Source organism: Malurus melanocephalus, unplaced genomic scaffold (assembly GCF_030028575.1).
Source record: "Malurus melanocephalus ecotype Western Australia unplaced genomic scaffold, MMel_1.1 scaffold_36, whole genome shotgun sequence".
In the NCBI taxonomy this organism is placed as follows: Eukaryota; Metazoa; Chordata; class Aves; order Passeriformes; family Maluridae; genus Malurus; species Malurus melanocephalus.
This window is the reverse complement of record NW_026623268.1, coordinates 1077231-1090785: the sequence shown is the minus strand read 5'-3', so window position 1 is coordinate 1090785 and position 13555 is coordinate 1077231. Positions and strand designations below refer to the sequence as shown.

The window sequence follows — 13555 nt, the reverse complement described above, 5'->3', positions numbered from 1 at the left end:
GATGGACAAAATTTTAAAACCAAATTGAGAACTTTCTGTGAAAGCAATACAGTAACAAAAGGAGTATATGAAACTTGACATTTTATCTCCTCTAGCAGTCAGCTTTCAGAGTTACATCTATTTCTTCTTTCCAAAGGAAGGATGTATAATGCATGGAAGAAGGAATCACATCTTTAGCACAGCTTACAACCTAAACAAGATGATCCCAGAAAACTGTTGTGCAACAGACACCAAAATTGTCACACGAGAGATTTCACCAAATTTCACCCCAGTTTTTACTTCAATATAAAGTGCACCTTCATCACTACTTGCTCTGCATGAACAACAGGGTAGAGAAGCTCTGGGTGTTGGCTACAATTCCACCTTTCTGAGTTTTATGTTGCTCAAATGTGTCCAAAGGTCACTGCTCAAAGCCATACTCACATCGAACTCTGGGCGCTCCAGCACAACTGGATGCTCAGTAATCCAGGATGAGTCTTCTGATGTGGGGTGCAATATTTCTTTCACTGTGGAAACACAAATATTTGGGATCTAAAGGCTGCAGTAGAGGTGAGGAAGTTTTATTGGAAGCCTGACTAAAAAAACCCTCTCTGATTCCAGATTTGTGAGTAAAATACTTTCAAAATGTTTGCCAAAGAYATTTTGTTTCTGGAAATGCCTCCAAATCACTGACAGGAAGTAGAGGGGAAAGATGAGAACAGAAGGGTGGCAGCTCTCTTTCATCACCTCTAGTAGGATCATTGAATATTCAGCAATAACCCAGGTATTTCCTTTGTGTTACCTAAGGCCAACACTGAGCTACTAAACTGAAGGTCAGCCTGGTGCAATGTGCACCATGTGAACCAAATTTACCCCTTTTATTCCTACTAATTTTTAGAAGTATTATTGGAACTGCACGCCACAAACCTCAGTATCAAAATAAAAATTAAAAAGTAAAAGTGGCTAGCCTAATGAATCAAGAATGGAATGCTACTGCTAATKACTTGGCCTGGTTAAGATCAAAGCAAAACAGGCTATAACACAGATGATTTTGTTCTGTTTAATTTTTCAGAGGACCSCTGAATAATTTTATAAAATGTCAGATGTGAGGCACACCAATGAATAATAATAAATACCCACCATTAGTAAGCTGGAGAGAGTTCGGGTCTAAAGACAGGGAAGCATTTTCAAGCAGAGCATTTTTCTGGAGGATCTCAGCAATATAATCTCGGAAATCACTGATGGTGTACACAACTGTTGGATTRTCCTCTATGCCCATAAAGGAGTTGTCCTCCACCTTGTTTGAATGAAGGTTAATGAGGTCCCAGGTGGCATTGCTGATGGCTTTYCCATCAAATGTGACAGCATAGTGAACTTCCACACCACTTCAGTTGTACAAAGAGAAAACACAGATGAGAAATGCCCAGTTTTCCAAATCAAGCAAAAACCGTTTTTTCACTAGAGCACAAGAATCAATACCCTTTTTAATATAAAAAGACAAGGCTTTAAAGGATTCTAAATAAAAACTACTTAATTATTTTCACAAAGTTCTCAAGGAAAATGCTACCAAAAACTAACACCTGGTCTGGTCCCAGTTGTGCATTTCKACTAGTAAATGGCAAACAGAACACAACCAGACCAAAATACTGGTATTCCACAAGCATTCATAGTGGGTCCACCAGCATACAGTGGTGAGAGTGATGATTTTAAGGCCATAACAATAATAGGAATTTCTGARTTATGAAAATAGCCAGGAGAAACAGCCAAAACATCAAAATCCCATCTACAACTATCCCCTAACTACAAATCCCAAAATGCAAAGTCCTCCAGCTAAACATGTTTTTCCTATCTGTATTATGACAATATCTATAAAAAAGTTGTCTTTACCTGTCTTCCTCGGAAGGGCTGAATATAGAAACAAAACAGAACAGCAAAACCTGTTAAATCAATGTCATAGTTTCCTTTAAGTCTTAAAACTTTAACAAATTTGCTTTGGTATTTTACAGGATTTATCCATTTGAAAATGCACATAGGAAAACCTTATTAAGTTGTGTAGTTATTCTGCTGCATAACAAATTGTTCTGCTTTTACTGAACTGAGATATTTCCTATGGATCCCGAGGAATCAGCAGAGCAGAACCATCTCAGATGATTGTAAATAATGCAGTTAAAYTGCTGTCAGTACCAGGATCAAGGCTCACTTATTCTACCTAAAGGTTTAAATTACAACCTATGGGTTGTTGTCATGCACAGAAGAGAACAGAACTCCTGTACTTTGCCAGAAATATCAGCCTTTTATTTGTCTTCTCAAATGCACAAAGTTCTTGCAAATGTTCTAGACTGCAAATACCAAGATGGAAGGTATTGTTACTTACAGGCTGAACATTGGACATTGTCTAAGGTTCCAGCCACAAGACATTTCTCACTATAGCTGCTTTGTTACCTGCAGGTATTCTAGCTAAAATACCCCAGGTGATAAATTCTAAGCAAGACAGCTAACTGTCTCAAAGGAAACACAATTTAGATTAACTYATGAACACAATCATTAGATTCTGAAAGTTATATCCAGTCCATTCAAGAAAAATCACAATTTGTGATCCTTGTGCTCCAAAATTCAGGCATCTCATGTTTGATGCATTAACTTAGTAAATTAACTTTAAATGCCACTCTGAAGTGGAAACTGATTTGAGGAAATCAAGTCTTAAAAAAAAATAATAATAATACAGAGTTAAAACACTGCATATTGTTTATCAAACTATTCCCCCACCTTTGTTTTGATTCAAGAACKAGACCTTTACACATCCTAAACACTAACCTTTACAGTCATCCCAAATTAACATTAAGAAGTTGAAAAATAAGTTTAAGTACACCACATTTTTCCAAAAAGCTTTCTGCATCCTTCCTTGTTTAATACTTGGAGACATTAGGAGAATTATCAGATACAAATATATCTATTAATTTTTGGATTTAATCTTGAAAAAGAATGCCTTGTCTTAAAATCACAGAAAACAAAAAGTGAGATTCAGTGGATGTCAGAAGAAAAAAAAAATGTAACATWTACATATAGTTCTGTATTTCTATTTCAACTGCTTATGTAGAGGTACCATATCTGAAAGCACTTGGTTAATTCATCTAGGAGCTCCCACACACATGCCTGACATTTTGCCAAGCATTGTGTCAGAACCATCATTGCACCACCACACATGGTCATGTTCAATCACCACRTATGCATCAGTATCATTTTACCTGTAATCCAGGATATGGATGTTTTTGTATCCAGGTAGTCCTTCAAATACGCTTTTAATCTGTTTTGAGGGAAAACCAAAAAATTAGCACAGATTCCMTTCACTTCTGCTTATGTGGTGAAAAACCAGGAAGTGTTTTTAGCATTTTCCAAAAATTTAWCTGAGCTGTTYTATCTAATAGGAGAAAAACAAYTGAATATTCTTTTTCTTTATGGAACAGTAGTTTAGGTAACATTGCTTCATTATTAGAAAAAGGAAAAAATTAAAGTATGAAGAACAACATCCAGCATTCCCCAAGCACTGTATAGAAACATTCCAAGGGGAGAAATGGAAAGAGATTGCCAAGATAATCAACTGTGCTAAAGGAGACAAAACCAAGATACTGGAAATTCCATACTGGTTTASAGGATTTTTTAGCTCCCAAAAGATCCTTGCCAGTTGAGGATTATTTTTGACTYTGTAAATTCTTGTACCCCTCCCCCATCTCTTTATTTTTAAACTGTCTCTGGTGAGACTTAAACAATCACAGTGCTGCTGACTTTTTTTTTCCAAGAGCTTCTTTATTCAGGCTTGGAGAAAACTAGGCAAGGGATCAAAGGAGTAGAACATCCATGTTCAGAGCCAGGTGGACTCTGTCCCATCTGACATTTTTTACACACACACAAACCATGGCATTACTACTTGGCCACACAACTAGGAAAATTAAGATGTCTAGCCTACGTTAGCAACTTGTGACAGTTATGGTGATGGTTTTTGGCTGCAGTGAAGAGTACATCTCTTTCCCATCTGGCCCAGGATTTGGCATGGGGTTAGCCCCAGCAAAAAAAAAAAAGTTTTTCTAAGACTAAGAATGAGGCAAAGCTAGAGAAAAGATAAGCCTTGTGATAAACAGCCATATGACAACTTAGATGCCTCTCCAAAGTGAATAGAAAGACCAATCCCATGCCCCAAAATATGATGGTAATAAAATCACTACTATTATTGACAAAAAAAAAACCAAAAAAAACTATTACTGGAAACAATAGGGAGACAAAAATCAGGAGCCCTGACAGATGCTTTTTGCTACTATTGCTTTGCAGAGCCAACAAAAGGAAAAAATAACTTAGGGAAGGGAATCACCTGAGAAATGAATCGTTCAGACARTTGTTGATACTCAGCAGCAGTTGGGTCCTTCAGCTCCTCACTGTACTGYTCACCAACAATCAGAATGTTGAACTCAATCATCTGCTCAGTTACAGGTCTGACTAGCTCTTCATCCTGCTGCTTTATCTCATTATTGATCTGGAAGGGAAGGAAGAAGGGAGAGAAGAGATTCACTTAATGACACACGAAAGCTGCAGCCCAAAGCACCCAGTGTGTTCACTGGAGGAGCCAYCAGCTCACCTGCTTGCCTTGCACTACAATGGAGTGCTCGTGGAGCCTTAGGGACAGAGGCAGCAACTGAGGAGGCAGACTGCTAAGTAAGAACATTGCTTGASAATTCTCATATTGAAGATAATTCTTCAATATTTGGACATTTTCAGTGTAAGTCCATCTAGCTGGCCTCAGATATGAACAAAACCCCAGTTGTGTGGGATGTTCATGAAGCAATTTAAAGTGCAACCATGGATGCTCAAACAGCTCACTTGGGTCCAGTCAGCCTAGGCTGATTTACCCAAAATTCACATATTTATCACAAGGCTCCTAYTTAACTATTCTGCTTGGAAGGTAAGCCACTTTAGCCAAGTTCTACATTTGGAATAACACCCTCCATTGTTCAGCCTCAGTAGGTGAAGGATCCCCCCAGATAWACAATGGGCACTGGAAAACCTGCAGGGAGCTCTGCTGAGCTAAAGCAGGGGACTTCAACTGCTGTGACTACAGCTGCCCAAAAAGCCCCAGAGCAGTGGCTGTGCAGTGCATCAGGGATGCATGGAGCTATCATGGCTGCCACAGGCAGCAGTGAATGTCAAGTTTCAATCTAATTTGAATGACTGAGCATGCTTTCTGCTTACTTTCCTAATATTTTTAAACCAGCACACTATTCTTTGTTCAATACTGAAAGACATCAGAAAAAGGCAAAAAATATAGAGATTTGCCTGGATGGAAGGGAAGGTCAGCTTGTTAACTTTTGCCAAATGTCTTTTGCTAGAGATTTTGTCTTTGACTATTCATATACATAGGTTTTTTTTCCTGTTAAAAAGGGAAAAAGAGAGCAAACAAAACAGATCTTTTCAACCAAACTGCAGCCTATGTTGTGTATGGTGTAAGAAAAGGAAAGAACTTTCTTCAGAAAGTTTATCTGCTATCAGTAAGCAACTTCTACAGGGTTTAGGAGCTCTCTAAAATTTTTTAGTTTCATTCTAACTAATTTAACTCTGTTAAAGACCATAAAGACTGGTACATTACTTAAAGTTAGTTAGTATTTGAGAGATACACACTTCGCAGGCATATATATAGTGCTATCATATGGCTGTTTGCAGCACCATATAGATTAAACCATTTATCATCCCTCCAAAACCTGGTAGTCAACATATCAGTGCAGAAGGTGAGCTTTGCTCACTCTTGGCCTTGTAATCTGCAATGCATTTGGGCTGCTAMGAACAATGAGCTGGGATGTGACTGTTCAGAGTGAAAACACCATAGCAGCAGCAATCTAATTCTGGTTCCACTCTGACTTACTGAATGGTCCTACTCTCTTCTCCAACAGAAATACTTCAGGCAGTTCTGTTTCAAAAAAAGGATAATCTTACTTTTGAGACCAAACCACAAGTGTTCTTATTTGAGTCCAAAGCTGTCTGATTCATAGTCAGTATTTGTTCCAACATCAGAGATCCAGTCAGCACTGAAAGCTCTAGAGCAAATGCAGTTTGGCTTGGTTTTGCTTCATGGTCACACTAGGTTATTGAACAAYGCCCAGTTAAATCCAGTGCAATAAATTATCTGCTTGTATGCAGCATGTGCAACTTTGTAAGCTTCTCTGTGACCCACTGAGACTTTCATTTTTATAAGAAAACAAAAGCCAGCTAATTCATACCACCAGTTTGCAAAATTTTCTTCAGTCGTGTAGGTTCAAGAATATTGCAGTTGGACTCCAGAGTTTGGGATTAAAATTTAATCCCGAGGCCCTGTTTCCTGGAAGCAAATGCTTACCTGGGACCTATGTGGTGGTCAGTTCATTTGTACAGAGATGTTTTATGGGGCCTAGGCTTCCCTGTGTTGTGAGCTTTGGTTAAATATCATAAAAAGGGTGACTTGTAAGATGRTAAGTAAGTTTATATCAGCAGAGGAAAATGAGCAGAGAATCAGAATCTTCAAGGCCATCCACGACGCCTGGTCTCTTCTGTCCGACACAATTGTATCAAACAGACCCTCAAAACACAATAAGGTATATTGTGCTTCCACAGGAATAAGTGTTTCACATTCTTGGAGCTTTCAGACCCACCAGGCATTCCCTCTCTAGTCCTATGACACTAACAAAATCCTCACCTGATAGCTCTACTGATCTGTTATCTCCCACTGCTGCAGAAAAGGCATTTCAAAGCCTCTGCAATTGAAAAAATTATCTGCCTTCAAAAAATACTTTAAAACTYCAGAAATTTGCACCCTGATTTTATGAAATCCTAGTTYATGGTAAYACACCATGTTAAAAACAYCTTTAATTGCTAGAAAAATGTAAATGACCACAAATTATCAATTGGGGAAGGCAACAGAACGCTGAACCAAATGAAAAGAAACAAATGAAAAAACCCACTCACAGTGGTGTCTACATGGTCAAGCTCATGGATGGAATCACCTGCAGGACTCTCAACGGAGATCTCATGAGGGGGAGGAACATTGGCAGCTGCATCTGAGTTTGAAAGAGAACAGTAAGATTTTGGTTTGGTTTGGTTTTCTGAATACTCATGGACATGTAGATACACACAGAAGAGGTTCAGCAAGCATAAACCAATAGTCAAATYTGATTTCTCTTCCCATCACCATGACAGCAACAGCACAGGAAACACCTGATGAGCCTGAGCAAGAGTATCAAATACACTAATCAGCATAAAATGCTAATATTCTGCCTAAGCAGATGAACTTTTGGAAACATGAATTTACATGCAGTAAGAAGTGCACAGAACTAATTTCTTGAGTAGGATTTTCATGATTCATAGAAGGACAAAATGTCAGCACATAAAATAATCTTCACATTACAAACAGCATTATAGAGATGCAAAAATTCAGAGCTCTTTCTGGAATCCAGACACATTAATTTCTCAGTTTTCTAGTAATTCAGAATCAGCTTTAACAGGAATTAGATAAAAACTGACCTCTCAGTGTGGTAACATCGACATCCAAAGGYGGAGTAGGAGTCCCACTAGACAAAAACAAAAACAGAAATTGAAGTTGGATGTGGTGAAATAAAYGTAATAGTTTTTGATATTTCTGTGRTTCAGATGCTACACCAAAAAGCACATGTGCAGAAGACATTTTTCATGGTACTAATTTGCTAATAACTTCACAAAAATTAGGTTTTGCAGGATTTCAGTTACCTTTTGCAACTTAGATTTTGGGTCACTTGCATCATACAACACATCATTTTCCTCTCTGGGTTGCTAACCCTCTTATATCCAAAATGACTTGGAGTCCCACACACAAATACATTTTGCCTTCGAGCAGTTCGATAAAGAAAGAAAATGCAAAGACATAAAACACAAAGATAATTGGTAATACTYTATAAACTGCTCCACTTTTAAAATATTCCCAATGCACTAAAACACTGTAACTGCAATGAAATCACTGCAAGAAGAYGGGTTCTTTTCATCATTGATTTTATTCTGCTTCTTTGGAAATCTTCAAAAGGCATCACTTTCCAAATCCAGTTGTGGGATTCACATACACATAAAACAACTGTRGGCCAAATGTGAAAAACATTTCAGAAAAACAAGCAGATGAAGAATGTCAGGCTGAAGAAAAACTAACAGCTTTGACAAGACTCTTACAGTAAACCCAAGCTCCTTGGAGCCAATTCTGGAAGCCTGGAGCAATTGTCAAGTTACCAAGAGTAGGAGACATGCTCTGACAGAAACAAGTCTTTCCTGAATGCAGGAAAAATTATTTTTYGAGTTTGTCATACTGTTACGATATACAACTCAAGCTGTAAGACTGGAAGTTTAGGAGCTACAGAGAAAAACTGAACTTGAAAGTTCACTGTATTGAGATATTTCTCTCACTTCTAAAGGATCTCCTTTTTTGTTGGTGGTCATACTTGTGCCATGAAACACACATTGCAGCAAGTCTTCACTGTATTATATGCAATGTTGGCCGCAGTTCCTGGCTTTGTCAGGTTTGATTTTTGATTCACATACTCTACGAATGGTCTTGCAGTCTGTCCTCAAGCAAAACTCCACTCAAAGTTGATGGATATTTTGCCTCCTTCAGGTTGTATAGTCAGTCTTCCTATCACTCCAAAAGAGGCTTCCAGCACCAGCCAGCCAGCCAGTTCCACAGTTTCATACCATTGATCCCAAGGCACTAGCATATGATCAAAGAGATGRTAGTTTCACTGATTTAATGTCTGAAACACTTTCTCCTTCTGCCCCTCACACACACATAAGACTTGMCAATAAAGAGATCTGAAGGCAAACCTGATGAACTTTCCATTTACATCAAGAAGCTTTTCACCCATCCTTTTTTTCCTGGAGACATAGTCTAATCCTCCACATAATGATGAACTATACCAAAATTTAGTTCAGGGAATGTTAAACTGACAAGGTGAGCTCTCTACAACAATTGTAAAATACTAAYAAAAAATAAAACCCCCAAAAATATGAACAAATCAGGAAATACTTATTCAAGAGTTTAAACAGTAACCTCATGTATTTCCTTAAACAAATAAAGTCAATGAGCTCCATGCAAGCTTTTAAATATACTTGYGTCTGCGTCCACTCCATGGACACTGGTACCTGTTTCATCCAGCACAGTGCAAGTTAACTCTCTACCAATTCTTTGACAAACTCAGTAAATCTTGGAATCTTTTCCAAGACTGGAAAGTTTTACTAAAAACTATAATTTACACAAGATAGCCTCTCCTGATGATATTTTCTTAAGAATGCTGGTAATGTTTTAGAGGGATTTAATTTTCTTTCTTGTTTATCATCTTGGAACAACAATAAGAACTAATGCTTAATTATTAATTGGTCTGAAGGAATATTTTCCAATTAAGTTCACCTAGCTTCAAGATGCCTCTCTTTTACCAATTTCAACAGGAATTAGATTACATCTATTTACATCTATTACAGTGTTAGTAAATAATGCATTTTAGTGCATCATGTTTAATGTTCAGAAGCAAGCATGCTGCTTTTCCGGAGAGGCGAGCCAATCTGGGATTTTACTTCTTACAACCTGTTCAGTGTAACTAGGGTCAGAATAAAAATTCAACAAAAGCAAAGCAACAAGTGGTAAAAACTCTGCTGCAGGATTTTTAATGGTCTGGTCAGTTCAAACCTGTATATAAATGTTAGCTGAGTCTTGTACCACTTTTCTATAGAGAGGGACAATGAGGAACATGATTTACTGTAGTAAGCTCTGACCCCAAGTGAGACTCATGGGACTCGGTCCAGCTGCTCAGGTTTGTGCCCTGTATGCTCTGAGGAACCTCCAGCCACTCCTGACCCTCAGCTGTGTCCCCACAAGGCACAGGTCACCCACAGATCCCACATCATCCCTGCCAGCCTATTGCACACCTGTGCTGCAACTCAGGGCATCTCAAAAACCCCAAAAATACTATCTGACCAACTGAGCACCCAATTCTGGAGTGGGTTAGCCTTAGCCAAGGGTCAAACACCCACCCAACCACTCTCTTGCTCCCTCCATCTCCATAAGACATGGGAGAAAACAAGGTGAAGAGCTTCTGGGTTGAAATAAAGCCAGGAARATCACTCAGCAATTACCTCCATGGACAAATCAGACTCAGCTTAAGGCAAACTAATTTATTGCATATTTAAGTATGTTTGGGTAGTGAGAAGCAGACAAACATTAAAATACCACTTATCCTTCACCCTTTCCCAGTCCCAACTTCACTCCTCAGCTGAGCATGGGCAGCAGTTCCTTCAGCAAAGCTCTGCCTGCTCCAGTCTCAGTCTCCCCTGGGCTTTGTCATGGTGAGGTGCCTTTGCCCTTGGCATTATCCATGCCACCTCGTTCTTTTTGTTCCATCCTCCTTTCCCTGTGCCATGTTTTTGCCCTTTCTCATGCAAGCTTACCCTGAGCTGCCGCTCAGCCCTGCCCGTCAAAGCCGTCTGGAGCCGCCCCAGGGAGTCCTCCCTATCACCACCCGGGCACCCACACAAGCACAGTTGTGTTTGTCATTGTGTCCATGAGATCTGTTTGACTTTTTAAAGGAGAAATCCTCAAATTAGTCAGGAAAACCCTAATGAAATGCCGTGGAATAAATCACACTTTCAATAGAGGAGGAGGTCACAAATGGAAAGGCCTAATAGCTTCCTCAAGCGCTGCTTCTAAATCAGATTACTGCACACAGACACATCAAAATCAAAATCTCCATGTTTCAAAAGTCCCACAGGACTTTCTGTGTCCCCGACCCCAACAAATCCAACTCTCCAACAAGACACTTCCACAACAAATGCCACCCTAGGTGCCACTTTTAGCCACACGGTGACACGCACAGGCCAGGCCAGGCCAAGGGGCAGCCATGAAGGGCGCAGTGAGAGTAAGGATGCGTTACAAACCCATCTCCTTCAAATTAAAAAATTTGAATTAAAAATTAAAATTGCTTAAATTAAAGCAAAATACCACACTCCTTGCCAAGGCCACGTAATATATTCTTACTGGTGCTCAGGGGTTTTTGAGCACAAGCTCTCAAGAGCTAAGCAATTTTCTGACAGAAAGAATTCCAGTGCTCAGCTGGCTAGAAATTAAAACCCAAGTGCTTAAACACCACCTAGTAAAACTGTAATCAATCTAATCAAACAAGACCAGTCAAGCACCAAATTTGTCAAACAATCAGGTATCACTTTTTTCAAGAGAATAAAAATATAGTTTTAAGAATACTGTGCTATAACCAAGCTCACTTTATGCACAACATTGTTTTTTCATTACTTTACCAGAATGGCGAGTTTTGTTTTATTTTTGCATGCATTTATTTTAGCCTTCTATTTCCCCTTAACATTTCAATTTTTCAAAAACCCACTTTATTGATCAGGTTTAAAAAGCAGCAATTGGGCACCTGTAGGGATGTCACTCAAAACGCACATGGCAATGCATACATTGAWTTGTCTGAACACATCACTTTTCAAGGCAAACACAGATTCAAATTCCCACTCAGTTGCACCACTTTAGATAAACAAGATTTTTTATGGTTTTGCCTCAGGATTAATCCAGGGCCCACATTTGATTTTTAACTCTACTGACACAGGCAAGCCACTCCAGGTAGTGTATTTCACCAAGAGTTTATTGTGAATTTGAGACACAGACATTTGAAACGTAATTACTATTGTCCTACCTGCATGAGTGATTCCCTGGATCATCTTGGCTGAGCAGTAAGCAAAATATAAAAACATACACATATATATGGAGAGGCAGGAAGGAATACAGACAAGCAGATGGCTAAGCACCAGAACGAGCAGCGCTGCTGTTGTGTTTCCATGGCAGAAACAACCCGTTTCAGATCACAGGGCTCTGTTAGACACCAGGATCTAGGCAGTGTAAGATCCATAAGGGCCTAGGAAGCTGATCTGAAGCAAAGAGTGCTTATGGACAGCCTATATATATTAATGCAGCTATCACAGCTCACAAATACAGCCTACATTCTCCGTTTCTCAAGGTCCACAGTACGTACTTCTGTGTGACATCAGTCATGTCAGGACACTTGACAGGTTCTAGTCCTCCAAAGCAGCTGTGGGCATGCTTTGGTGGATTAGAAATGAAACAGAGTTCCATCGGCTCATGAGCCTAAAYAGGTTCTTTATGTGCAGCCCTACTGTGTTATTAAGGAGAATCAACACTCCAGACCTGTCAAATGGGGCATCAGCATTTCACAGCTCCCCATGAAATTTTTTGAAGGTATCAGTTGATTTTTCTCTACATTTTTCCTCAAGGTTTAACAGAAACCCAGCTCTGTGGTTGAAGAAGGCAACATCTTCAGATTTGTACTACATGTTCTGAATATTCATCAGTTTATGCACTATTCATAAGATTGTTGATCAGTTTGAATGTTCTAAAGTCTAACTGGCTATGTCAAGCRTTTCTTTTCCTTGAATAATATTACTTCAATGCTCTATTGCATAAAGGAGAGAAAATAATTTTATCATCGATTTTCTCAGTTTTAAGTATTTTAATCACACAACCTTGAACTGCGTATGCAATTTAAGAAGTATTTTTATGCAATTTCAGAATGCGAGACTAAGCCCGATGTTCTGATTCTCTTCCTTTAAAATTTCTCTTCCTTTTAAATTTAAAATGCCTTCATCTTAATTTTCAGTTGGGTAGTTCTTGAATTTTGATCTCTTTTGGTTSTAATTAAAGCAGGGCAAACCTTTCATGTTTGCTACCAGACAGKAGGGAGCACAAAAGAAAATATACAACTGAAAAGAAGCAGTGTGGAACTCTTTACATGTGGTAAAGCTGTGCAGATGATAAAAACATTTCTGAAATGAGCAATATCACTGTCAAGTCCACATGCAAACACTAAAGAAGCTCAGGTACATTTCCATGTCACTGCAGGCWGAACTGCTGAACTGATTAAATCATCCCAGCACAGAACACAAACTCTTACTCTTGTATGAAGAACATTTAGATAAAAGCTGAGTTGATACATCATCAACCATTGCTACTACCACTGATAAAATATAGTTTCTAAATATGCCAATGTTTTTCAAGGCAGAGAGCATGAACAGAACACAGGAGGTCTAGACATGATTTACTGCAAGTAATATCAGTGAGTTCAGAATCAGCAACACCCTCAGAAAGGATACATGCCTCTACACATTTCATTTTACATTGATAAATGCTCCTTCTCAACTATCCTATCCTCTTGATCTTTTCCTCAGCATGTTATTGTGTATACAGCATTTAAGCAAAGCTATGACATAAAAGCTCTGGTTTTCTGCTGTAACAATTTTGTGCTACTCCTTTGCTTGCAGTTGATTATAAAGATTGGGCTGTTGAATCCCAAGGAATTAGACAAAAAGACTGTCCTGTTGTCAAGAGACAGACTCCAAAATTAAAAGATAGAACTTCACTATGTGAAGTGCCAGTGGCCTACTTAATAAAGCAATTAGTGAAAGGCTTTAGCTGATGTGCTTCCTCATGTCCAACTGTGGTAAAAACCCTACAGTGTCCACTGTGCTG

The 13555-nt window shown here is 38.9% G+C and overlaps 1 protein-coding gene across 1 annotated transcript in view; it reads right to left on the bottom strand.

The window, feature by feature from the left end:
* IMPG2 (interphotoreceptor matrix proteoglycan 2) overlaps nt 1-13555 on the bottom strand; it is a 49434-nt gene that overhangs the window by 11533 nt on the left and 24346 nt on the right. Inside the window, exons 6-13 of the mRNA XM_057364124.1 lie at nt 11709-11738; nt 7516-7562; nt 6961-7052; nt 4343-4504; nt 3225-3283; nt 1867-1884; nt 1120-1364; nt 424-506 (exon numbers count right to left, since the gene is read on the bottom strand). Of these exons, the coding sequence (XP_057220107.1) occupies nt 424-506; nt 1120-1364; nt 1867-1884; nt 3225-3283; nt 4343-4504; nt 6961-7052; nt 7516-7562; nt 11709-11738 (736 nt within the window). The remainder of the gene's footprint in view (nt 1-423; nt 507-1119; nt 1365-1866; nt 1885-3224; nt 3284-4342; nt 4505-6960; nt 7053-7515; nt 7563-11708; nt 11739-13555) is intronic.